At 41.8% G+C, this 27720-nt stretch overlaps 2 protein-coding genes across 3 annotated transcripts in view; both read left to right on the top strand.

The window, feature by feature from the left end:
- Window positions 1-114: 114 nt before the first annotated feature.
- On the top strand, window positions 115-8083 carry gabra6a (gamma-aminobutyric acid type A receptor subunit alpha6a). Its single transcript, XM_071458372.1, has 10 exons — window positions 115-276; window positions 354-460; window positions 598-665; window positions 1088-1308; window positions 1419-1501; window positions 1612-1755; window positions 2697-2849; window positions 2972-3222; window positions 4787-5031; window positions 7091-8083. The coding sequence occupies exons 1-10, from the start codon at window positions 218-220 to the stop codon at window positions 7110-7112; spliced, it is 1353 nt and encodes a 450-aa protein (XP_071314473.1). The 5' UTR covers window positions 115-217; the 3' UTR covers window positions 7113-8083.
- A 151-nt stretch (window positions 8084-8234) lies between these two features.
- Window positions 8235-27720, top strand: part of gabrb2a (gamma-aminobutyric acid type A receptor subunit beta2a) — a 30922-nt gene continuing 11436 nt past the window's right edge. For both annotated transcript variants that reach the window (XM_071458370.1, XM_071458369.1), the window contains exons 1-4: window positions 8235-8398; window positions 8520-8620; window positions 9091-9158; window positions 20058-20278. In XM_071458370.1, coding sequence (XP_071314471.1) covers window positions 8325-8398; window positions 8520-8620; window positions 9091-9158; window positions 20058-20278 — 464 coding nt within the window. In that variant the 5' untranslated portion in view covers window positions 8235-8324. The remainder of the gene's footprint in view (window positions 8399-8519; window positions 8621-9090; window positions 9159-20057; window positions 20279-27720) is intronic.

Raw genomic sequence — 27720 nt, 5'->3', positions numbered from 1 at the left:
CTACACCACGAGCCAACAGAATCCACTGTTTGTCTAAAAATGGAGTGGATTTACTAATCTGTTAATTAGATTACTGTTCCTGCTTTAGTGCCTCCTTTGTCCTTATGCATACTTACCAGTCACTAAACGACACAAATAAAGACTCTTGCTCGATTTGTTTGAACTCCTCTCATAAAGTATGAGTTTAGCAGAGAGTTGACTGAAAATTTGGTGATAAATGTTGCCCAGGATGGCTGTCCTGACATTAGGTTTAGTTATTTTTATCTGCTGGATAAGGTAAGTGTTCTCCCTGTAAGTAAAAACATGGATCAGAGTACAGTCAGCCTGGGAGTTTTTTTCCTCTCTCTTTGCAGTCTCGGTAATGTAAGTGGAAATGAGAAGATTTACTCGGACAACATCACTCGCATTTTGGATCGACTTTTGGATGGTTATGACAACAGACTGCGACCTGGATCTGGAGGTAATTCAAACTTTCAAACAAATCCAAAACCCTTGCTCCCAAAGCCTTGCCCTATGTTTAAGATAAATTAAGAACATTGTGCCATATCATTTTTTGCGTTATCGTGTTCACTGTGCTTGTGTTCATGACTGCTGCAGGTGGTGTTACAGAGGTGAAAACAGACATCTTTGTCACCAGCTTTGGGCCGGTTTCAGATGTTGAGATGGTAAGATACTACTTCTGTGAGGAGATGTATGTGTGCTGACTGTGGGAGATATCAGCGCTTCAGTGACCACTGAATGCCTGCCTTATGGGCAATCTGCCATGAGACCATCTAATGAGCTTTAATCTGTTTGACCAGCCCTATAACTCCATTATTGATGGCCTCTAAATCAATATGACAACATGTCAGACAGAGGAAATGGCTGAATGGAGTGATTAATGATTATCTGGGATGAGTGGCATCCATCATTGCCTCATCATTTCTCCTCACCTTCCACTGCAAGTTGAAATGTATCTTCAGTGTTATAGATGCTGACAGGGACTGCATCATTTTACTGCACAAAGATCTAAATTTAAAGTAGGAATTTTAGTGGTTTGTAGAACATAAGTTTTTAAAACTACGAATATCTGATGTTCATTCAACAGGAGTACACTATGGACATGTTCTTCCGTCAGATGTGGGTTGATGAGCGTCTGAAGTTCGAGGGACCTACTGAAATCCTGCGGCTGAACAACCGTATGGTGGACAAGATCTGGACACCAGATACTTTCTTCAGAAACTCCAAGAAGTCCATTTCCCATAACATGACCACACCCAACAAGCTCTTCCGCATCATGCAAAACGGGACTGTCCTCTACACTATGAGGTGATCTTAGATTATAAAGCTGCTGTTGTTTTATAAATGTGTCTTTTCTGGACATGAGGTTCTCTGAAATCAATAGCTGAAGACTGATTATTGTGTCGTCTTCATGTTAGACTGACAATCAGCGCAGAATGCCCGATGAGGCTGATAGACTTCCCCATGGACGGCCATGCCTGTCCTCTCAGGTTTGGAAGCTGTAAGCACAACAGATGAGTTCATAAACACAAGAAATAATACTGCTCAGTAATGTCCAGGTTCATAAATGTGACCAACATTTGAGTGTTTTAAGTGTCTTTGTATTTTTAGATGCCTACACAAGCAGTGAAATTATGTTCACCTGGAGGAAGGGGCCAATTGCATCTGTCGAGTGTCCCAAGGAGTCCATGAGTCTTCTGCAGTATGATCTGGTGGGACAGACTTTGTCCAGTGAGATATTCAAATCAAATACAGGTAATGCTCACTGTCAGCAATCATGCTGCTTTTGTTATCAGGACACTGTTTCAGTTGTACCCACACTTAAAAGTTTAATTAAAATACTACTCATGAGCTGATGAATCTGTGAGTAGAACAAGGTCAAATGAGTCTCTTCAAACTCTGCGCTAGTGTCCACTACTCTCCCTCAGCAGAGCCAATATAAAAGCAAAGACCTCCTTGAGCAGCCATCTAAGATGCTTAAGTGGTCAAGGCCTAATGCGTACGGTGTGCCTTAAAAAAGAACTACAGGCTTTAAAGCCCAGTGAATGCACTGACAGAGAGGAGGAAGGATGGAGGTGTGTGTGTGTGTGTGTGTGTGTGTGTGTGTGTGTGTGTGTGTGTGTATGATGTGTATGTGTGCATTTTCTGTTTTCACCAGAAGAAGAAGTGCTCTCCTGCTGTGAACCCAGCATATTGTTGGAATAGAGAGGAAAAGGATGAGGCAGCCTCCAAAACGTAGAGATGATACCCATTTAGAAAACACTGGGAGCGAGAGAGACAACCTCTGTATATGTGTGTGTGCATGATGCAGCGTGTTTTTGGTCTGTGAGTGTCTGCATGCATGTGTTAGGCAGAACAGGGCAGTGTTACGCATAGTGACACTGCATGCTCTCCTTCTGCCCCCTCCTCACTTGCTTCTTCTTCCTCCTCTTGACTTTATCCCGTTTCCAAATGTCTGCTGAGCTCCCTCCTCCTTCCCTCCTCTTTTCAGTCCTGTTGTCTTCCTTCTTCTCTTCTTCCTCTTGTCTCTCACATGCTGCCTTACAGTTAGCTGGCTATTCCAGTCCTAACAACAGCAATATATCTATATGCTTCGCTCAGCTCCCAGTTTCAAGGGCAGGCAAGGGCATCTGTTCTGTGCTATCCTGCGCTGTCCCTCAGGGTTGCTCTCTTCACACATGCTGTTTATCTTGCAGGTCACTACTCTGTGCAGGTGGTCCATTTCCACCTCCAGAGGAAGCTTGGCTACTACCTCATACAAACCTACATCCCTCTCATAATGATTGTCGTCTTGTCACAAGTCTCTTTTTGGATTAACAAGGAGTCTGTTCCTGCACGTACAGTTGCTGGTACGCCTCTCTTCTAACCAGTATTAGTTGACAATTAATGTTTATTAATCATGCTTGGTATCAAAATATGTCTGTGGAGTGTATGTGTGTCAGAGTACACGTACATGCTTTTCTTCCTCTAGGCATCACCACAGTGCTGACAATGACCACCTTGAGCATCAGCGCCCGTCAGTCACTTCCCAAGGTGGCTTATGCCACTGCCATGGATTGGTTCATTGCTGTGTGTTTTGCCTTTGTGGCGTCGGCTCTCATCGAGTTTGCAGCAGTGAACTACTATGCCACCCTCCAGGCCCACCGTCTGAAGAAAGAAAGAGCCAGACAAGACAAGCTTGAGGTGTTGGCTACTGGCAGCGACGATGACGACACAATTTCGGTGAGGAGCTATCTTTATGTTTTTAATAAAGGATGAATTCCAACTGAAAATTAACTGTCATCATTACAGCAAGGTAATCATTTAACCACTTAATAAATCTTAGCATTTTCCTTTGTTAATTCCTAAGTTTATTAGTCAGTTTTCACTTTTTTGCCATTTCAGTTCATATATTACACATAAAACAACATGAAATTGTAGAAAGGTAGTCTGTGAACATTGTAGGAGTAGGCACATGAATAAAATTTATTCATTTATTTATTTTTCGGGAAGGACTGTGATATTTAATGAAAACAAGCACATGAAAAAGTTCAAGGAATAATTCAACAATTTTGGGAATTTGGGGTTTTTTCAACTTCTTGCAAAGAGCTAGAAGAGATGTCCAGCAGCTTATTTTAGCTTAATTTAGCTTAGCTTATCTTAGCATATCTTAGCTGGCTACCCCCCAGCTTTCCAATTTCTATGCCAAACTAAACAAATTTAGCATACAGGCATGATAGTGGTATCAGTCTTCTCATATCAATTATGAATGTCTGAACAATTTCTTTAATATAAAAAAATGTTAGAAATTGGCCTCTTACATATTCCATATTTTTCTTTTAGAACCTGTATGTCTGCAGTAATAGGAAGTTACGCAAGTCAGTGATCTGAAAAAACAATAATGCGCTATTTTCTGTGTACAAACAGGGATATATACACATCTTTAGAGCCAGATTTGCTATTCTGTGGACTGTAGTAAATCTACAGGATTCTACACTGTAGGACAGTGTATGAACGCAATCTGCTCAGCAACATCAGCCTCTGCTATCACTTGAACAAGGTATTTGATTTTCATTGGAGATGCTATGAATTTATATAGATGGCGTCTTAAATGCATTTACATAGTTAATAATGGCGAGATGCAGAGTCTCCTCGGTGTTGCAGAGAGTTTGATGCAGTGGTGCTGATAATGAACACTAAGCCAGCAGCTTCAGACTCAGATGCAGAGAACAAGAAATCCTGCCACAAAGAGGAAGTCTTTTTCTATGCATTTCCAAGCAGTCACCCTGCCTTTTCCACTCTCGCCATTCAGGGCACACCACACATTAAATAGTAATATGTGCTGTTGTAGTGCTCTCATCTCCAGCTATATGTTTTATGCTAATACAGTAAGCCACCACAGCATCCTCCTGGGATCTTTCTCACGTGTAGGGCTCATGGTTAGATGCTTTAAAAATAGCCTCAGTGTGAGAACAGAGAGCAACTCCAGCACTCCTCCCTGCATAATCTCCTAACCATCCTATGGACATCCAGTAAACTACCTGCTGCATTCTATAGGGATGTTGGCATGCCGTTGACAGAAAGCTCCTGTGGGAGCAAACATTGCTTACATTGAATACATGACTGCAGCATGTTAAAACTGTCATACAGTATACTGAATGTACTTGCAGTGCCGAAATCCCCTGTTTTCTTTAAACATTTCTCCTACCCTTTTTTTTTCTAACACTGTGCACCATAAAACCCACAATAACCCTATCTCACTCCCTCTTGCTTTCCCTCCCAATCACCCCTGCCCCCCTCCCACCAGTCGGACAGCAGCCCTCGGGAAGGCCTGAAGAGGAGAAACCACTCAGTGTGCCGCAGTGAGCCAGGAGATGTTCCGCCACTGCCGATCTTCCTCCAGCAGGGCTCAGCTTTTCCTCAAATCCCACAGCTGGCTGGCACCAGCCCCATCGACTTGTACGCCCGTGTCCTCTTCCCCCTGGCTTTCGCCCTCTTCAACCTCATCTATTGGTACATCTACCTGGCCAAGGACACCATGGAGAGGGCCAGGTACACTAGCCACATTCAGTTATCTTTGTACATCTGTCTGGCTACTGCCTGGTATATCTACAAGGGTAAAGACACCATTCAGAAGTCCAGAAATTTAAAGGATAGGGCTGGTGATATTCAAATTTTACTTATTGACAACAAACACCATGAAAAGATCAAAACCAGAGTTGATCCTACTCACGAGTATTGTCTGTGTTTCCAAAGCTTGCTAGCTTATTCCTCTGTGCCATGACACTTCATTGTGTCAAAAAGCATTAAAAACACATCGATGAGCCACACAGCTGCTCTGGGAGAAATGTTCTTTCATTATGGTGAACATGGGCGCTGTAGTTTATTTTGAGTGGTTCCCACATGCACCATCCCACTACCATAAATACTAGATCACCAAATGTGTTATAATCCACAGCTGAAAATAGTCCCCAACTAATGTATTATTTACTCCTGTTTGAGTGGTGTTTGCTAGTGTGGGGCTGCAGTGCCCAGTTCTTTTAGGAAATTATTTAGGTTCCACTATATATTACCTGAATATTTGTGACCCATTTTTGAAGATTCATGAGTTTATGATGAACCAAATGGGTTTGCAGCTGAGTGCCACGGACAGGCTAAGTAAGTTATAAAGTATTGAGAGACAGGCTAACACACATACCACTAACTGTATTTTTTCACTTGTTCTTCCGATGTAGGAAATGGAGATTGTTGGTTCCAGTGTTTTTGGGCTTGTAACCTCAAATATGATTGAACCAGGATTTTTTCATCTCAGATTTTTTTTTTTTAACTTAAATAATATTTACATTTAGATATTTTACAAGAAAAAAGAAAAAAGAGGGAGAAATCTGTGTTTTTCTTCTTGCAGACCCTTACATTTATCTTACAGGTCTAGGGGCCCCAAATCACTGACATAAACATACATGCTACATGTATTTTTACCCACGTTTATGTCTTAAAAGCAAGCCTCCCTTTTAGACTTTAACCTTTAACCTTTTGAGTTATGTGTGACAAGGCAGCAGATCCAAAAAGCCTTTCATGCAAGCTGGTAAAAATAGCAGGGACCTACTTGGAGGGTTTCCAGAATTGTTGTACGAATGAGCAAACAGGAGGAAAAAAAATCTCACAATGGACAAAAGATGTTTATGCATAATTACTTTGTATCTCAAAGAGCCACAAACCTGCCTCACTCTTCTCTAATTATGACAGATTCAGTGGAACACTGAAAACTACCCACAAATTTTGTCACATACTTTTATCTAGGTAGTAAAAACATCAATAATTTCTAATGCTGAAACAGCCCCGGGAGTTGTAGGCGAGAAAAAAAAAAAAAAAGAGGAGAAGGATGTTAGGTGGCGTTGTTGCTGCATTGACGCCAGCGCTGTGGCTTTTATCATCATCATAGATTTACAATACAAAAGGGGCTGAGAGCTCAGTTAATTTGAGAACAAAAATATGCATCAAGCACCCTCTTTTATATAAGGTTTACCTGAGGGCTGGCAAAACCTGAGTCGTTTTAATGACAACACTGTTTCTCCAAGGGGAGTTGGTCTCACAGGCGAAATAAACCACATCTTACTTTGTACATTAACCACATGGAAAAACGACTATTCACTTTCCCGCTTATGAGTGAGCCACTTATAGAACACAAAGCTCCATGTCCAAGAAAGAAAGAGAGAGAAACAGTGCAAAGAGAGAGAGAGAGATAGAGAACGAGAGACAGATGAGAGAGAGAGAGATCTGTTATGTAACACTGGGGAGTGCAAATCTGCTCATCATGCATCTCATGTTCCTGTCAGAGAATTTTTATGGTTGTTTTGTTTATAACGTTGTGCAGAATAATGAGAGAGACAAGATGGAGAGCATGAGAACAGCTGCATCACATCTATTCCCTTTACATATTTTCACCACGTCCCTCGCTTGGTACTTTTGAAGACGGCACTGAGAGGACAGGCAGCACAGTAACAGTTTGGGCTGTGCAGTATACTGCAGATAGAGCCACTCTGACTGTGGAAACAGAGGTTTCTGTATGCTCCTCTCACATTTTGTGCTCTGCTGTATTCTGCTCTTGCAGGGACGCGGATCTTGAAAACTAAAACGGACCTGGAAAAGGGCACGTGCAGCCAGAGAGACCTTCAGCATTCAGCCAGCCTCACCTAACCCTCCACTTTCCCTCTCTGAACAAGCTCTTAGCATTCACTCTGCTCTCATCTGACAGAAATTAATCAGAAACTCATTTATTCTCCTGCCGCACATCTATTCATTTCACAGGCTGTGACCACTGCCCACTTGTGTTCTGATCAATAGCTGAAGAGCTGCCCTTCACGGGCCCCGATCACTTTAAACCCGCCATGTACACACACACAACAACTTCTCAGGCCCTGGACCGAGACAGACACCACACACATACAGTATGCATGACAATCATGCGCACAGGCGCGCGTGCACACACACACACACACACACACCAAGAAACACATCAAATAGAAGTAGATGATATAATCTATGATGGCTGTAACTGGTGGTGATGCAACAGTGAACCAATGCTTTCAGAAGCCTGCCCTCTACAGAAGCACAGCTCCCACTACAACAAGATCAAAGACAATTTAGAGGAGGCTTGCATCCCTCCTTGCGGCTTCAAAAATGTACTCAAACCTGAGAAAATGAATTGTGGGATTGTGTTTTCCATCCCACCTATCTGCTGTGGTGCTCTGATGCTCCTTTTGCATTTTTGAGATCTACTGCAAGTCCTCTGGAAACACTGCAGGGAAGAGTGGCATATAATACCCCTGGGTGTTGCTGACATTAATTTTCTATTTTTGTATGGACGGTGCATGATTGTTGGGCTCAAGTGTTCGTATGGAAAGTTTCTACCTCTGATGGATGGAGTGTTGTTCTCCTTTTAGCCACTGAACATGTCCGGTAACATGAAATAAACTTGCTCTTAACTTGACAATGTGAGAATTTTAACCACCACAGAGCATCCAGCTGTTTGACCTTGTCAGGATACAGACAAACTTATCTGCCCTGTTGTAAACATATAACAATAAAACAAGCCTAAAATTAACACCGTTGTGTTCTTTTCACCGCTGGCATAAATGCTTGTCTCTTCATTACGCACATCCACTTGTCCCTTTAATATTTTTCTCTGCAATGGAAACTGCTCATCCACCATCATCAGTCTCCACTCTTTGATCTTGGGCTGGCTGCACGCATGCGCCCCTCATTGGCTCCTCTGCACTGTCTGGAGTAAGTTGGATGTGCGGTCTCCTCACTCGCATCCCGAAACCACCTCAAAAGCTGTTGCGATGGGGAGGATCAGGAAAAACCACTTTGGGATTTTGACTTTTTCGTTACTAGTGACTTTTGTCTGGACTCAAAGGTAAACGTTTGCATTGTTTTTATTTATCTACTATCCTGCATGTCACGTAGCCTCTGTCAAAGCGTGCCTGGCGTGTGATATTAATAAGCTATTTTGCATTACACCACCTTTTTCTCCCCAGCGTCAAGGATATCAAAGATCCGAGCAATATGCCTCTGGTAAAAGAGACAGTGGACAGACTGATGAAAGGATACGACATTCGGTTGAGGCCAGATTTCGGAGGTAACGAGCAAATTGAAAACGGAATGTCATGTTTTCACGCCCTCCTGACGTGCAATACATGTTTAATGAATCGCAAAATCTGCTTTAATTTACATAATCACCCCTTCACAGCCAAATAGGCCTTTCCAATTAGGCTATGAGGAATGATGAGCATATTTCTTTTGATGAGGAGATATAAGACAGGCTTTTAACGTGATCGATCCCGTTCATCAATGTTTGATCATTTCACAAAAAAAAAACAAAAAAAAAAAAAAGAAAAAAGAAAGAAATTAGCATCTAGGCTCTTCTGCGTGTTAAACATGGAACATTTTTTTTTTTTTTTTTTTTTTTGCTCGGGCTGATGGTGCACAAGTCTCCTGTAGGTGGAGGAGAGCAGAGAGGAACCTGTGTGCGCGTCACGAATTTGTTAAATTTACATGATGAGAGAATAATTCATATGTGTTGTATTAATGCCTCCTTTTCCTTCACAGGTGCCCCGGTGGCTGTGGGGATGAATATAGACATAGCCAGCATAGACATGGTCTCTGAAGTCAATATGGTAGGTGCACCCTTATGATTATTACCCCGCTTAATGTTGCCAATTGTGCCTGGCGCGGCAGGAATACAGCAGAAGTGGGCTACTTAGCACGGACCAGTGTGTGTGATAACCTGAGCCGGGTTTAATGCATATTTGTGAAAGCGCTGGACTCGGCTAAGGGAGCGAAAAAGGGACAGTAACTGAGGGGCTTCCGTTCCCAAATCGCCATCCTCCTCTCAGTCTCCGCATTTGCAGCTCTGGTGTGTTGCTGCATTTGAATTCAAAACACACACTCACTGGCGCACTCGGACGCACGGCCCCGGCGGTGCGCTCCGAGAGCTGCGGGCACGGACGCGAGCGCGTGCGTGTGCACGTACGTGCGTGTGTGTGTGTGTGTGTGTGGTTGTGTGCGCTTGTGCGTGTGAGAGGCTGCTTCACGTTGTCAAGCCTCGGTGGTGTAATTTTGTTGACCCCCCCCTCTTTTCCTCTCCATGCAGTTACCTACAAAATAATCAAAACATCATCGTTTGGTGTTTTTTCGCCTTTTTTTTTTTTTTTTTTTTTTTTTTTGAGGCTTTTTAATTCGGCGACCAATCACATCATCACCGTCTACGTAAATGATCCCCCCCCCCCCTACTTGTCAGATGACGTAAGCAATTTGTTAATAATAATAAATTGCAACAGAAGAAAGACGGCTCGATCTGCGGTGCACGGAGACGAACGTCATGTGCGACTTGGAGAGGACGGGGGAAAAAGTTCAGCAGCCCATGCAAGAGCACCACCTATTGATCCGTGTGACAGACAGACATGCAACTGACGGCGGGTTTAACTACCTCAGTGGTGCATTCGCTGAAGCCCCACACTGCATTAGATGCACTCTGTTTCTAGTGTGGTTTGCTGGTGGGATGCATTCAGGGAAAAAAAAAAAAAAAAGAAAAACATGAAGGGCAGTCTTTGCAGAGAATTCAGAGTGTGAGAAAAGATCATTTACAGAGCAGCATCTCCAAGGAGCAACATAATAGAGATGTTACATAAGAGCATGAAAAACAAGTTTGCCACTAGGAATGGAAGGAGATGTGTGTTTTTTCTTTTTTTTAATTATTAATTGAGCCATTTTTAGTCGATGTCTGGTTCATTTTGCACGTCAGATTTTTGATCTGGCTGCCTGTCAAACCTGTGTGTGTGCGGTCATTTTGAACTGCACTGAACAAGTTTTTATCTGAAAAACACAGCAGCTTATGTGAGTTTGTTTTGGATGATGAGAAGCACTGAATGGTCAGAGCTTCTCCTTTGATGGAAATGATTTATTTTGGTGGAGGATGCAGACAGAACGGAAGTGCCTTGGGGGGTCCGGGGAGATTTGAAATAGAAACCCCTCGCTTGCTTTCACCCCCCCCCCCTCTCTTTTTCTCTCTTTCTTTCTCTCTCTCCCTCCTCCATCCTTCCCTCCCACCACTTTGACTGGATCCCTGGCTGTGACTCTGGGCTCAGCAGCCATGTAATCCACCTCTGCCTTGCTCCAAAGGGTTATCTTACTTAAGAACTAGGCATCTATGCAAGCATTCATCTGGAAAAAAACACTGCTTCATACATCCGTGTGCGTGTGTGTGCATGTGTGTGTGTGTGTGTGTGTGTGTATGTGTGTAACAAAACACAAAACTGTGCACAAACAGTGAATGGCGACTGACGTCATGCAACTCCCCGTGGCTATGAGAGAGCATTCATCTCGCTCATTTCTCGGAAAAGCTCCCCCTGCCAGATCTGCACAGGCATCCCTCTGACACGACGGACAAATTTAGACAAAAAGTTGAAGAAAAACATCCAAGATTTCAGTGGACCTGTGCTCCACACATTGTTGTTACCTTGTGAAAAATCCTCCCTGCTACTTACATAACAGGTCGGAATCTCCTCCTCCTCCTCCTCCTTTCTTCTTCACGTCCAGCTCTCTTTGGTACAATAGAGGATAACCGCAGCTGACGGGATTGATCTCCGAGAAATCAATAATATCACCGTGCTCCATGATCACGAGGATGGAGCTGGTGACCTGTGCTCGGCGCGGGGCTGCTTTGATCTTCCTCATCAGGGGCAACCACTTTTAAGATTAAAGTGCTGAGAGGGAAAACAACACGGCGAGAGGCGAGGACGAAACTGCTGAAAAACAGGGTGGGGGAGAGGTGAAGGTTACTGCGATCAGTTACCGTCTCCTCTAATGATATCTACATCCTGGTGGAAGCTGAGGAAAAGTTACTGCAGACCTCTGTGTTACCACCAGATCTCCGAATCTCAATTTTTCTTTAGCTGCACGACTGGAATGGATATTCTAAATCATTTCATACACATTTTCCTCAAAACTCAGCCTGAAATATTTTAATAATCTTTGGAAACTTTAGGATCCCCATGACACATTAAAATTATCTGTGGGTTTGAACGATATTTGGCTGCACAGCATGAGCTTCTGATGGCTGGCCCACTGGTGCTTCATCGAGGTCTGCAGAGCTAAAAACAAGCCACTACAGCAAACCTTATGACTCTCCAGTCTAGGGCTGCAACTACACATTATTTTCTCAGCTGATCCATTAATCATTTGGTTTGAACCATGTCTTGAAGCGGAGAAAAATGCTCAGAAACTGTTCCCAGAACCCATAGTGACATTTCTGTTTTGTCCAACAGGACAGAATCCAAAGATATTAGATATTCATTTTCTATCCAGTTTAAAATCATAAAGACTGAGAAAATAAGTAAAAAAAAACAAAAAAAACTGGGAAGGTGTGAGTAATTATTTTTTGCTGTTTACCAGTTTCAGTAGTGAGACGTAGTGAATCCAGGGAACCTGAGGCATCTTGTGAATATGTTGTACTTGGAAAAAAAAAGAGAGAGACAATAATTGAGGGAGAATCCAAAGGTGAACAATGAGAGAAGTTATAATTAAGAATTAAATGCTTCATTTAACTGGGTATACTGGTTAAAACACTGACCAGTTTTGACCTGAGTTTTAATCAAGATGAAAATGATAGAAACTGTAAATTTAAGGTAAATTCTAATTGATCTGAACTTCTTTTAAAGAAATCTAAGCCTTTTCTCTACGATAACACCGTGATTCCAAACGATCTCTGATTTTGGCATCTACAGAAAACAAACCTGAAGGAAAATGGAGGAATTTGCTGTTAGAAGTGAAAGAACATGACTGGATTCGAAATGAGTGTTTGTGTGCAGGGCTGCCATCACAGCAGTGAGCAGGTTTGGGTTGTAGACAGCTGCTCGCTCTTCTAATTAAAGATAAAAATGCCTCTGGTGGAGAATGAACTCTGCATTTTGGTCGGGGCTGATTGAAGCCATTGTGGCATTTTTCCTCTATGCTGACATGAAGGGCATGATGGTGTTGGAGTGCGTAATGGGATTTGTAGTTTTGTTGCTTCTCTCTCTCTCTCTCTCTCTCTATGTAACATGCACATGTAAGAGGCCCGTTCACATGCGCACATGCTAAAATGAAGTCATTTTTTTTGGTGTGCATTCTTGTGTGATCCACAACGATGGCCCGTTGAGGCTCAAAGGTCAGCCATGTTGTTGGGCAATAAAAATGTGCAGGTCAGTCAGCGCCGTGGAAGCAGCCTCGCCTGCATGACATTACAAATGTGCTATTTTGAGAGGGAAGTGTCCTCCGAGTCCGAGGTGTGACCACACATCCTCGCTGGGTGGGCTCTGCTGACTCACTGGGGTTAGTGCAAAATATGGCACAGATATGATATCATGGCCGTGAGACCCCTCTGTCCCCCCTCCTTCCCCTTCCTCCTCCGTTCATCTCTGCCTATCTGTCTGTTCAGCGCTGGCGACCTGCTCCATCACTCATCTTCCTCACTTAGCAGCTGAAATTGCATTCGCATAATGCCGTTTGTTTTTGCTGAAATCACAGATCCAGGAACCGAACCCTGGTTACGGTGCATTAAAAAAAAAAAAGTGTTCTGCACACAGTCAGTGCAGCTGATTAAACACAAGTGGAGTCTGTTGTCTCAGCAATGCATCAGTGCTGCATAATAACGTCTTCTGCATACCATCCATATGTTGAGTATAGCTACAGTATGCAGTCTGAGGCTGCGATGAGGAGGGAGGTAAATGAGTATTTTCACTCCTCGTCTTTTCTTCATCCTGCTCGTTAATTACATGTAAAATACCTGAGGTTGGTGGTTGTTAAGAGGCACTGCCTGTGCTATAATACTGTTCTCTGAATGTTAATTAGCTGGCTGTGAATTAAAAGATTTAAACAAACCAGCTGTGGTGGCTTCTGGGATGGAGGAATTAGTGGGGCGTGAGCGTTCCTTTTATTACAATCATTATCCTGACAAGCACTGGTTCCTTCACATGAGTAAGGGGATCTGGCTGTCAGATAACGGGAGCCGATGACCGGAGGGGACGCGACGCAGGCCTCAGCGTTACAGTACATCCGTGTGAGAGAGATGCAGCTTCTTGTGTCTGTGAATTAGCAACCATTTTGATCTTGTTTGTCCAAACTGATCCTGTTCCATTTTATTTTCAGCTTGTGGAAAATAAGCTTGTGTTATTTTTACTCAGTGTTGCCATGACAACGCAGCCTTTTTTTTTTTTTGGTGGATCTAGGGAAGTCAAGGAAAAGCAAATAAGACCTCCTTTTTTCCAGGGACTTCTTCAAGGTTTTTAACATTTATCATCCAGGTGAAGGTTGCTCTGTCTTTAAAGATTCTTTCTGTTTTAGCATTTTGTTGATATTTTTAACAAACACCAGGGTAACTAGGAAGTTCCCAAAAATGCTGATGATCATAGTATCTTAAATAGGGCAGCAACTAACAGTAATTTGACTTATTGAATTATTGATTATTTATAATGAGACACCTTCACAGTACTTATTTTGTACTGTTTAGAAAACACAAATATATTCTCTTTACAAATACATAAAACAGAAAAAAGGACAAACTCTCACATCCGAGAAGCTGAATCCAGGCATTTTTGCATGATTCATTTCTTTAACAGTTATGAAATGGCTGATTAATGATCTGTTGATCAATAAATGTTTCGGCTCCTAATCTAAAATATGATAGGATCTTCTTTTCTTTTTTGAGGTTGCTGCTAAACTGCACCCATGCACATTTTTATACACAGACATATTTACACTTATTTTTAACATTTAAAAAGAAGAAATATTTTGTCTCATTGTTCACCCAGTGCTGCTGCTTTGATTCTGCCTGCTCTGTTTGCTCCGCTGAGCTTTTCGAAAAAGCTTAAGACAAGAATGCAGGTTGTCCAGAACAATGTCATTAGTTATGCTGAGTGGACACACAGAGTAACAGATTAATATGGTCAGCAGCATAATTACAGCACAAGAACAACACTTAATCCTGCAGCTTTCTTACATGCACACTGCGTTCTCTGCTTAACGTTTAGTCAGTGGAGACTGGGTTCATTTGTAGATAAAACACTGCCAGTGACAGAATATAAGCTTTAAAAATACAATTACACTATATCTGAAAATAAAACCTGGTAAAGAAGGGTTTTTAATGCAAACAATCAATCAGTTCTCATGATACAATGTGACAAAAGTGTGCATATATTCCACGTTTGGCAGTTTCATATGTTTAAATGGTTTATGTACAATTTTGTTAAATGAACGGACTACTTGATACAGTTGTAAATCTAATGGTGGCATTCTGAAGTGCATTTCTCCTAACGCACCTAATCAAAATGAATCAATCAGATTTAAAATAATGAAACAGTGCTCCCATTTTTACTTGGCTGGTTTGTCATTTGCTTTAATTACAAACACTTACCCCTGCAGAGTCCCAACTGCAAGAGTGGAGTTACGCCAAGTTTAAATTGTCAGTGATAGTCTTTCATTATTGCCGGAAGGGGAACAAAAAAGCTGCGCGTCTTAAAACCGGGAGTAAGTTAGCCAGATCCATTAAAAGCCTTTAATGTGATGATGGCTCCCTTAATGATTCTGTCAGGCACTTTCTCCACTGAAGCCAAGTAGCTGAAAAATGACCCATTGGAAAGAGAGTCATAAAAGCGTCCATATTGTCACTTCCCCCAGGATGTGTACGGCCAACAACTCATTCAGAGTGCACTAACTTCCCCCTTGACCCCCTAATATTTAATTTGAAGCCTTTACTTAACCGGACACAGAGAGCGCAACAAATGAATAAATTCAGCTTGACCATTTGTGATGTGCTGTGGCGTCTCCTCCAGCTTGTAGGCGGGAAACAAGAGGACAAGAGGCCACGGTGTCTGCAGACGAGCTTGTTATTGCCCAAATGTCGAATTGTCTCCTCGTGGCACCGTAGACGTTGTTATTACAGCAGCCTCGTCCCTGCTTCTGCTGGAGCGCTCGGCAGCAGGGCACAGCAGATGAAAGTGTTTGCAATATGGTGGACGTCTGTCGGCTCCTGTGAGGCTGCAGAGGAGAGAAAAGCACACATAGTGACAGTTAATGGGTGGAATATGTGATTTTAACCCAAATGTTTGGTTGAGACTGGCTTGACTTTCTTGTTCTCGTTTGACCTCATTAAAGCCAAAATCAAGAAGGAAGAAGGAAATATTTCATTTTCATATCTATTCATTAACATGAATATCATATTTGCAGATTTTATGACAGAATTTCTTTAGTAGCTTTTGATAAATGCTATTAGATTAGCATATTGTCTCGTATGCTTTGCTTTGTTTGTTGACTTGAATAATGTTTGGGGTTATTTAAATCCCAGAGATGATGAACTTCCTGTTAGACCTCTTCAGAACAAACTGTAATAAAATTTAGAAATCCGAATGGACACATTTGGGATTCGGGATGTGTCGTGATGAGTAAAAAGCACTGTCAGTCTGCACACCATCAGTCGAAAATCATGTTTACAAGTCATGAACTATGTTTTTTGAGCTGTTAAAGGGGGCCCAGGGTCTCCAAGACCCCAACACAACTCTAGGGTTTTTTAATCAGGTACAGAAAATGAAAACGTACATGAAATGAAAATGAGAGTGACTGTATTGGTGGCTTGTCATGCTTTTCACAAACATGAAAGTCTACCACACATAAATACATCTGTGGAGATGCTTTCATTATGGAGAAAAGAGTGAATGCATTAATGTCAGTTGTTTCTCCAAATCTGAATCTACAAACAGAGCAGTATGTGTTGTGTTAAGCTCATTTATTGGCAGCTCCCTCCCATGTCGCTTGTGACAGCTGATGTAGTTGTAATGGAGGTCTTGTAACAACCGTAGCCTGTCAGATTTCTCAGGGAAACACAAATGTACTCCTTGTCACTCTGTCAGATTCTTAATGGGGGTTTGTTAGCCCAGAAACAGATATGTAGTGAGACACTGTCACTGTGCAACCAGCCTTGATGTTTTATAAGGTAGCCGGGCCTTGTTTGTAGCTTCATCGCGTCTATATATTCAGTGCTGTCATGCACTTTTTCTTTTTTTTTCCTTTTATTAAATGTTGGTGCTCTCCACAAGATGTCTCCCTCACTGGTGCTCGCTGCTCTGTGTGATGTTAATGGAGTTTCTGAAGGGTGCTGACAAGGAGAGTGAAGGTCGTGTTAGAGACCGACACTCCTGCACGGGACAGTCTGTCTCTCAGCTATCTGCACCTTTTTTTTTTTTCTTTTTGGATCCTGCATGCTGCAAAATCCTCGTCACCTGCTCCATCTTTTCTGTGTGGAGGAAGCGATTAAGCTCGTAGAACATAACACATGAAATGTCTTGATAATTACTCAGAAATTATTTTTAGTCCAGGAGCGAAAAAATGTTAAAACAAGGAAGACTCCACAACTTACAGGATTCTGCCTTTAATAGGCAGAACTTAGTATTTTGTGTTCAAAGACACTTCGACTAAATGTTTTCATTCTTAGTATCAAAGCTGCACCAAACTGAAAAAATGTGAGTTTTGCTGAATTTGTAATATGCATGTCATACTGCTGCAATCTCTTTATTTACAATTGAAATATTAAGATATAAGAATGTGCAGATGTAGGATTTGCTTTGCTTGCATGAAAACAGCATTCTCCTGCCTAATGTTTCTGCAGAGACGTCACAACACAAAATGTGCTCCCTCGCAGTACAGTAGTCTACGTTGCAGATTTTGTTTTCTTTGAAGAACAACTTTGACTGTACTGAGGGAGGTGGGAGGAGGCAGCCTTATTTGGCGTCTCTCGAAGATGAAGTGATGTCCGAGCAAAGGTAAACAGCACCATCTGTGAGGCTGTAATTATGCTGCCATTTTACAGCCCGGCCAGGAGGCAGCGTGCAGGCCCAGGTGTTCTCTGTGCATCTCTATACTGTTAAACCCCCAAAAGTACGCAGCCAGGCACCGCACACACGAACACACACACACACAGGTACGAGAGCAGACGCCTTGATATGCAAGCACAGTTCACTTTTTAAAAAAAGGCACATTTTAAAATGTTTAGCGTTCAGCAGGCCTTTTCTCACAGATGACATTTTGACATGTCACAGTGTGAAAAACACAGGTGTAAATAATAAAATGAATACTGGTCGAATTCCATTTGGTTTTGTTCATGCCTCCTCACTGTCACAGAGTCATGGCGTACAGGTGCATTGGAATAAATAAAACAGAGCTATTCTTACAGTTATTAGTGACACCAACGCTTTTCCTGCTGTGACAATTCAAAATGTCGGCCCTGAATCTCCACAGTTGTATTTTAGCATCAAAATTCTGGGTGTGAAATATCATCAGTATATAATGTCAAAAAAAGTAGTAGTGTCCATGTCATACACACAATGTTCCACTAATCCTCCGAGAACGCAATGTGCTGCAATTTATAGATGCAAAAATGATTTGCTGCAGTTGTGTGACACGACACCAAAGACAATGATTCATAATTGTCTAAATTCTCATTTCACTGCCCACTAAAGTGTAAAGTATTGAGTGTTGACAGTCTAATATTTGGAGTATTGAGGGAGTGAATGAGAAGTGATATCGGACGCAGCCTGGAATCATTAGTCAGTAAACTGATTTGTCAATCGAAAGCTTTCTCAAGCAGAAAAAAAATTTGTTCTAAATCTTTTTTTTTTTTTTTTTTTTTAATTACTATAAATAAATAATACCTTTGTGTTTTTAATTGTTGGTTGGACAAAACAAACAATTTTGACAAGTCTTGGCAATTGGAATGGACATTTCTCAGTTTTCTGAGATCGTATTATCTGAAAATAATCTAAATGTTATCTGATAAGATTGATAATCCTTACTAACCCTAGATTTTACTGTGGTAATGTAATACACAAATTAATTATGAATTCAAACATCAAATATCCAACGTGTGTGTTTGTGTGTGTGTGTGTGAGACCCACCAGACACACCCATGCTCCCTTGTAACTGTATCCGCCCAAATGTCAAAGGGTGTTTCACTCCAGTTGTATCAAAAACAGTGTTGATCAAAAAGAAAAATACAGACTGTTGCTCAAAGTCTGTTACACCAGATTGATGAATTCGGCTTCAAAACACTATCGTTGCTCAGATTGTTACCACAGGGCTCTAGTTAATATAATTTCCTTCACTTCTCTCAGTTAGTCAGAGGGAGCATCTCAGTATCTTCCTCTCAGACTGCTCTAGCTCCTTGTGCTTCTGTGTTCCTTCATCAATATGACGAAGGATGGTGCGTAAAGACAGGGACGTATTGCAGGAGATGCTGCCTCAGTGGGTGTTGCACACCGGGCCCACAGGCAGCAGCTAACGATCCCAAAGGTGATAGAGATATCTGATCGACAGGCTGATAATGAGACAGAGGGGGAGCGAGTGTGAGAGGAGGGTTCAGTGGGAACTCTTGTAAAACAGGATAAGGATGCGGCAGTCCTCGCTTGACTTTTTCACTCCTGAAAAAATCAACATGGCAGCAGCTCTTGTATTTTTAGATGCCCTTTTTACACAGTGTTTTGGTCGTGCACACTGCATGCAATGAATGATAAGAGTAAAAGAGTGAGAGTGGCAATTGCTTAGCCGGGTCACACCAATGCATGATGATAGAAAAAAAAAGGGCTTGGAAGCATAGAAGCACTGTGATAAGTAATGATGATGGCTGCTTGGAGCAGAAACTCAAGGGCCTCGTTTCACGGACTGTATTTTTTAATTTGTTTTCCCACTCATCGATTGCACTGCAATACACTGTAACAGAGCAGATCTAACTGCAGTGCTGTGGCTGTGTGGGTGTAAGTCTTTTTTTTAAGAGTGAGAAGCAGAGAAAAGAGAGAGAGAGAGAGAGCGAGAGAGAGAGAGAGAGAGAGGGGAGGTGGTAGAGTTTACAGCTACATCTCTGAGCATGTGTAAAAACAAACTGTAGCCAACATTTCAATGCATTTTATTTTCACTGAGGTGAAATCTGGAAAATCTCTGTACTTGTACTTGTTTATTACTCAGAATAAGAAGCAAAATCAAGTAAAAAAAAAAAAAAAGGAGACACAGCTGCAGAGATCCACTGGCTCTCTGCATTAGAGGCAGTACTGTCTCTGTGAAGCAGAAAGTGGCTTCACTCGTTCGAGGGGAGGCAGATATTTTTAGCTTGAGACAATAGTCAGCCAGCTGAGAAAGTTCCCCTCTGGTTATGGTCTTAAAATTAAGTGAGGATAGTTGAATATTAACCCCCCAACCCTGGCCATCATGGCCCCTAGTACAGGCAATGGCCTTTCAGAGCACCACCGACCTTTTGGCTGACCTTCTCACTATGCAGAGTCCATACAGCATGCTGTGACACATCTTTGGAGTGGAGTGGAGATCTTTGACATGTTTCCCAGCCGAGATGATAGTGGAAACTCAACATATTCCTCTACTTAGGGAACCACCTGAAAGATTTAGGCAGTGGGTTTTAAATCATAATTAACACCAAAATTATTGATTCATAATGTGAGTTTGAAGCTTCACTAAACGGACTCCCCCTCTCTGTCCCCCAGGACTACACCTTGACAATGTACTTCCAGCAAGCATGGCGGGACAAGCGTCTGTCCTACTCTGAGATCGCCTACAACCTGACTCTAGATAACAGAGTGGCAGATCAGCTGTGGGTCCCCGACACCTACTTCCTCAATGACAAGAAGTCCTTTGTTCACGGCGTCACGGTCAAGAACAGGATGATCCGTCTCCACCCTGACGGCACAGTGCTTTATGGACTCAGGTAAGCCTTTTACATGTGCCCTTGCTATCGTGTCGTAATTAATAAATTGATCGTGACGCATTATGGAGTAATGTGATTGTATCTGCTACATTGTACACCTTAACCTCGACCTTGGTTCAGCAGCTGAGATCTGAAACATTGCTAAGAAAAATCCCAATGGGGCGAGAAAGGTGCAATCAGATGAGCATAAAATACATCTTCAGGTTAGCCAAGCAAAAAATGAGGGTGAGCAGTAAAATAACTAAGCTAAGTGTTGGTCGGAAACACTGACCACAGTTAAGAGACTGACTTGTGGGGGGGGGGGGGGGGGGGGGGGGGGGGGGGGTGCATCTTAAAATAAAGTAGTTTAGATAAGGGTTTCCAGCCTGGTGTTTAACACAGTCCAAAGTGTTTGCAAGATATATCTGAGATTTTTAACAAGATTTAAAAGAGGAGTACACATCAAGGCAGGGTAAGTTTATTTGTGTAGCACCTTTAAACAACAAAGGCATTAAGACAAGATAAAAAAGAAAACAAGGCAATACAAAAGATCACATAAAAGACAGATTTAAAAAGAAATAAAAGATTAATGTGAATTGCTGAAATTGAAATAAAACAGATTAAAATAGAAAATGTAATTACAAGGCAGTTACAGCGCAATGCAAGATAGAAGCAAAAAGTCACAGATTTATCCTAAAGTCTGATTGTCACCTTTTTCTAATATTCTGGAGTTGAAATATGCTCCAAAACATATCTTAATGTGGAGAGGTGATGTCAAAGGATGCTGTCACCGGACTCATTGAGCAGCCTGGCAGCAGAGCAGAGATATTCCCTCCTACCTGCCTTTCTGCCCCATCAGAGGGGGCCATAGTCAGGGCTCAGAGCTGCTTGTTGTCTACTGCTCTTGCACCAAGGTTTCAAGCTAGTATTGGATGCTGGAAGACAAACTCCAGATTTGCAGCAAACGTCTACAAGACTATTAAAACTATTCAAACTACTAAAATGAAATAATCTATAAAGATACCACCAGTCTCTGGTTACTGCTCTTAAACACTGTAAATAGTCACAACCCAGGATGTTTTCTTTTCTCCCATGTTCCCAGATCTCAAAAGTTAATAGTCAAGACTACAAAAATAAGAGCACATAGTGCAATTATCCTTTAACAGCTGTGTATAGGAGGTATGTGCCTTCATATTTAAGCCTTTCTTATCCCCCGATGATCATCAGTGTCAATAATTGATTGGCTGTGATCAATAATGAAGCAGGGTGGTACAAACAGCCCAACTGAGTCTGATTCTGCAGGATGGTTCAGCCCATCTACAAGACATCTCTTTGTGGTGTTGGACTGTGATGCCTCTGAGGAGACTGTCATCCATAATTGATGACCCATAATCAATAATGTAGCAGTTCAATACAAACACTGAATCTGTATTTGTACTGATGTGCTGTATTTGACTGCACAGGCTAGCACAGCCCGTCCATCACTGTGCTGCTGCTTCCTCTGATCTGTCGCCTCCTCTTCATGTGTGTGTGTGTGTGTGCGCGCGTGTGTGTGTGTGTGTGTGTGTGTGTGCGTGTGCTAATGAGCTCAGATTAGTGTCTGCATTTAAAAGATGAGATTATTGTTGCTAATTCAAGATGTTGCAGCATTCAGTCATTCTCTCTCTACACTGAGATGCCCTTCTTGCGCAAAGAGTGCTTAAAAAATTTAAGTATCTGCACTGCACCAGATTATTCATCGCTACATTTTGTTTCAACACTCGAGAAATGTAATTTATAACGCTCTGACTCAATTATATAAGCCCAACACATATTTTTGTGTAACAGCCAAAAAGCAATGGAGGCTCGGAGAGGGTTGTTGTAAAATTTGAGGGTGTGCGTGCAGCAGAGAGATGTGGTTGTTACCTCACATACGTTGTCCTTGTCAGTGCCACTGCCTCCCGGCTCCTCCATTATTTGGTTCGTGGGTTTGGTCCAGGTTTTATTTGATGCTAGCAAGTCCAGACACAAGCTGCTGTCAGAGTCAGCCCGGCCAGATGCCTGTGCGCTTAGAGCACACTGACACATACCTGTAGAGACGGGCCGGCTGGTTGCAGCAGCAGGGCTTTAGTGGATGTGAAAGAGATGGCTAACTGAGAGGAGACACAGAGTCCTCAACGGGAAAACAGGATGTATGTGAACACACACATGTCCTGTCAGAGTCCCATCCTGAGTGCATGACTGTGTCATCATCTGCTGGGCTATGAATTCATATTAGTCATCATCATCAGTGTAAAGATCAGCAGTGGAGGAAGGTGCATTAAGGTCCTTTAGTTAATCAAAATAATCCGTTACAAGTAAAAGTCCTGTAATCAAAATAAATAAAACTACAAAATACTTATTATGCTGCAGAATGACCTCTGTGTTATAATATTTAATAGTTTTTACTGATGTATTCATATGTAAACAGCACTTTAATGTAGCTTGAGGTGGAGCTAAATTTAAATATTTTGCACATTATAATCTATATTATCTGTAACAATGCATTATATTCTATTAACTGATCATATGTTTCATATGTAAAACCTGTAAAGTAATGACAGCAGTGCTGTAGAGTTAAAAGTAAAATCCCTCTGAAACGTAGTCATGTTTAAAATGGAAGAACTTAACATAAATTAAGTACAGTTCTCGATTAAAATCATTTAGTTATCTTCTGCTTCTATAGTCGGTCTATGTTACATTTGTCATCATACACATGCTTCTAATTAAGGTTAAATATTATGTGCTCTCTTTTGATCTTTCACATTAAAATTTCTCAGTTCCAAAGATCAATGTTTTTTTTTTTAATGAAATTATTTTGTCAGGGACCATGTACAAAAATCATTAAAGGGGCACTTCACTGATATTATGTTAATTTACTCCTCATTATAAAGCAGTTTTCAGCTGCAGAATTCCTGCTGTGGAGGATATTGACATCCGAAGGAGCCCTGATGATGTCATCCTGACATCATTGTGACGTCATCAGGGTTATTTCAGCTTTAGTTTGGAGACTACAAATTTCAGAAACTCTTTTACCAACTGGGCTCCTGGGGTTTGAAAATATGGCATTTTGCAGGAAGGAATGGTACAATGAAAATGTGGTATCCAGTTGCATCATGGGAAATGTAGGATGCAGTTTTTTTGGAGCTTGATCCATACTAGAAACTAAAAATCAGGTTATATCAATCTGTGCTGCGACAATTATGATCATTCTTTTTTTTTTAATGTGCCTCTTTTAAGTGCCCTTAACATTATGCTAGTGCAGTACTAAATCACCGCAGTACACTTTTAATCCCAAACAAAGAAGGAAAAATACAATAAATACAATACATACTGAACGCAGGTTACAGTTTACAAACCCAACCAGTCAAACAATAACAATCTGCACTCACTTTGTGTAAGATTTTTTTTAATTACTTGATAGGACAAGTTCAAAATTAATTCCCCATTGTTTGTTTGCCTTCTTTTAAACCTCTACAGTACTAAATATGTCACGCTATAAGATATGTTGTTGTCCCGCTAAATCCTTGCATAATAAGCGGTAAAAGTAAACATATTATTGGCCTCAAAGGTGAACATGGATTTAGCTGAACTAACTGAAATTAGCTAACACCCCACCAGGGGAACACCAATAGATTAGAGCGTTGTTTAGTTTGCAGGAGGCATTAGATGTTTTTCATGTGTGTATATGTGTGTGTGTGTGTGTGTGTGTGTGTGTAGGATCTGTCTGTTGGTGGGTGTTTGCAAGTGGGCGAGTGTTATTTTTGGGGTGCATGCGGAGGAGGAAGGGTGAGGGTGTTGTTTACTCCTTATTCCCTGGATATTTAGTGCATCCCAATCCTGCCAAATCCTGGTCTTCAATTATCAGGAGGAGCAGAAAATTACAACAGTGTTCCCAACTGTCACTTTACAGCTCGGTTTGACTCTCGGGGAGAGGCAGTCTGATCTAATTACCCAGCCCCTGAAAAGGCTCAGCCAATAACACAGATACCGCCCAGGCTGTGAGAAAAGACACACACACACACACACACACACACACACACACAGGAAAAAACTCCACTTAGCTTTTCATTTTATGCAGGAAGAGAGGAAAAACCAAAGACATTCAGTGCATGACTCCTGATGCATGTTGCTCAAAATTCAGGGTGGGATTGAGAAAAGAGGGAGAGTCATAAAGAAAGAAAGAGACATGAAGGTCAGACTTCATTCAAAATGGAGAAATTATTAGGATTCTCCCTCCTCCCTCCCCCCACCCCCCTCCCTCCTTCCCTACTCTCTCTCTCTCTTTGAATATTGTAACTTCTTTTGTGAGAGGACATATCCTTGTGCTATGGAGACTGACGTCCTCTTTTGTCAGGCCGAGGAGTGTTCCACTCTGCAGCTCAATAGATGACATCGCATGGCCAGGAGGAGAAAGCTGCTGAGTGGAGGAAGAGAGGGATTTAAATGAGCCCTTTTTTTCTGTCAATACCATCGATAAAGGCTTAGCATCGCCTCCAAAGCGATACATTTCTCTCTGAAACTACTGATCAGGCGGAATCGTTTGTGTGTTGCATGTGTTTAGATGTGCCTGTGAATTTGAATTTAAGAAACCTCTCCTCTGATTTGGCACTCACACACAGGAGCCTCCTTGTTGAGCCACTGCAGACATTTTATTTTCAAATTTGGCGACAGTGCCTGAGCAGGGAGAGACAATCCTGCATGCCATGTTTCCCCGGCTCAACATGGGCTCCCTATCCAAAATGGAGGGAGCTTCTCCATCTTAATCTAACTTCTAAGTTCATTACAATGTCTATGTAATAATTTGTCAGTTTAATTAAAGGCTGCACAGGTTTGTAACCTGCTTTCAAAAATCTCTCTCTGCATTCGGTCTCTGCTGTGACGCTCCCTCGAAATGAGATTCTGTCTGGGAATTCGTGGTGGTTGTGTTATGTCCGTAAACAAGGTCATTTGGAATAAAGGTGCACAAGCTGCCTTAGGGGGGTGTGCACACACACACACACACACACACACACACACACACACACACAGAACCCAGGCTGAACTGTGAGGGAACATGCACAGGAGAGAAAAAAAAAACAAAAAACAAAACAGCCCTTTTTAGAACTCCATGTCCTATTAGCTCCGACGCAGAGCAAATGTAGCGTGTTTGAATCTGCGTGATCTGCTAGAGCGTGGCCTCTCCTCCGGCAGGTTGGGATGAGAGAGGGAGACCAGCCCTGATGTTGATGAAGAGCAAACAAGCCTGTGCTTCATGATCACTGCTGCTGCTGCTGCTCTGCTGCTGCTGCTGCAGAGGTCCACAGCAGACTCTCGCTGCAGCGAAGATGACGATGAGGAGGAGGAGGAGGAGGAGGAGGAGAGGCGAAGACAGGGAGGGAATCCTGCAGAGAAATCCTCACCCGTCTCTCCTCCTTGCTCATTATAAGCTGTTTATTAATTGTTAGCGTGGGTATCGGACATGCTAGCTATAGGCCAGCGGATGCGGTAGCAGCTCTTGATCAGTGATGCAGAGTCTCAGACAAAAAAGCTACGCGACTTCTGCTGACGATGTAGGTGGGCTATAAATAGGCTGTTATTTTTACCCCTGCCATTTTGGCCTCATTTCCGCTTTTCCCCTGTGCTTCCTGCACCACTGTGATGATTTAGTGGTGGTGATGATGGTGAGTGATGAGTGACTTGCTGGCAAGCACAACATCCCAGTAAGTTGGGGCCATAAAAGGGGTAAACTAGGACAGAAATAAGACTCCTGTGTTAATCCCCAGTGCACCATGGCCCTGCTAACTGGCTCTTACATAAGAGCCCAGAGAGCAAGAAAAAGGAGGCAGAGAGAGAGGTAGAGAGCCTGAGAGTGTGAGAGAAAAAGACTGTGCGTCTCTACATCTAGAAAAATGAAATCCCAAACTTGCCAGGCTGGACCCAGGGGAGCTGCAAGTCTTATGTAGAAGGATTTCAAATAAACTTTTGCTCTTAATTATTAAAGACAAAGCACTCTTCAAGATAATTTTGTCGTTCAAGTGAGAAGAGGAACGATATTGTGATTTAGTTTTTACTGCTCAATGAACAGTTAAGTCTTATTTGCTAAGAGGTTTGAATCGTTTCTAAAATGTGTACAAAAAAAAAAGATCTCTGGACTGACTCAAGACCAGCACCTCCCATGTAAAATGTAAAAATACCTTAATCTTTTAATTAACCATGGCAGCTTTCCCTTCAGTATCCCTGGATGTATTAGGTCATTGTGTGTTATGTTGAAATTCAACACTCAACATTCAACACTAATTTATGACAAAATTAATATTGGTTTGTTAAGTATTTACTTTGCTAGAAATATTCCTGCCTGGTTGTTTTAGTGAGAAAAAGTTTTCTGGAAAATTGACTATAGTAATATACAGTAACACGATACTGCAAGTAAGAAGTTACTCAAATCTAGAGAGGAAGTTGATTTGTAAAGGGAACACTTTAGGCTTTAGGGCCAGAAGGAATAGACATTAATGACCTGAAGGATGATATGGATGAAATAGCAGTAGATGTGATTTTAAGACAGAATAACACATATTATCATAATGAAGAAACACCTCTTTAAACAAGCCAACTTGCATCAGAAACATGTTAAAGTCCATTGAATTAAGAAAACAAGACTTTAGGTTTCAAAGATAGAAAACTTTTTTAAAAAGTGTCATCTCTTTATTACTAATGACTTCTAGTGGTTGGTCGAAGTCTGAGTGCTCACAGACCATTTTCACTGTCGTGTATGAATCGATGGACCACTAAAGCAATAAACTGATGACTTGATAGAAATCAGCAATGACAAGGGAAACCCAAGGTCACGACAAATACTTCAACCTATAGTGGAAATTTCCCCACAGGCTGCTAATATTATTAATGGTCACATGATGCTATCATGTTTTATATCAATCAGTGTGTTCGTGTGAGTGTATGTGGGTTTGTCTTACAAGTCGAGGAGGCTAAATTTAGTCCCTGTGGTTAAATTGTGTGTCCAGTCTCTCTCAGACAGCCTCAGGGGTTTGGCACGGCCGGGTGCCAGCCCGTCTCAACTCTGGCCAACTTGTCGTGTGTGTAACAGGAAGTGCGTCGCTCTGAGTGAACCTGTCGGACGCGACTGGCTCAAACTCCGGCTCTTTATTACGGGATTGTTTGACCAGAGGTTGAACCCTGTTCCTATTTTATCTACTTGAGATGTAAATAAAAACAGTACTTTGTCCCAGCTCCATACTACATATAGTACTCATTATGTACTGTCTGTACTCATTTTAATAGTATGCCATTCATGCAATTAGTATACAAGTAATAAATATACTTTCACATTTTGTACTAACAGGAAATGATGCAACATGTGCAGTAATGGACATAAACTTCAGAATGAAAGGCAAAATGTTTTTCCAAATATTTACTTTTTGTTTTCTGTCTCTCATCATCTCATTATT

Source organism: Trachinotus anak, unplaced genomic scaffold (assembly GCF_046630095.1).
Source record: "Trachinotus anak isolate AG129_WGS33_773 ecotype Australia unplaced genomic scaffold, CSIRO_AGI_Tana_v1 ptg000021l, whole genome shotgun sequence".
NCBI classification, from domain to species: Eukaryota; Metazoa; Chordata; class Actinopteri; order Carangiformes; family Carangidae; genus Trachinotus; species Trachinotus anak.
This window is presented reverse-complemented; position numbering and strand designations above follow the sequence as displayed.

What these genes read in the sequence shown, in the direction of transcription:
- gabra6a (XM_071458372.1), top strand. Translation starts at nt 218, where the DNA reads ATGTTGCCCAGGATGGCTGTCCTGACATTAGGTTTAGTTATTTTTATC. An exon ending in GATATTCAAATCAAATACAG is followed by an intron (nt 1,756 to 2,696) that starts GTAATGCTCACT and finishes TTTATCTTGCAG; the next exon opens with GTCACTACTCTGTGCAGGTG. An exon ending in GACACCATGGAGAGGGCCAG is followed by an intron (nt 5,032 to 7,090) that starts GTACACTAGCCA and finishes CTGCTCTTGCAG; the next exon opens with GGACGCGGATCTTGAAAACT.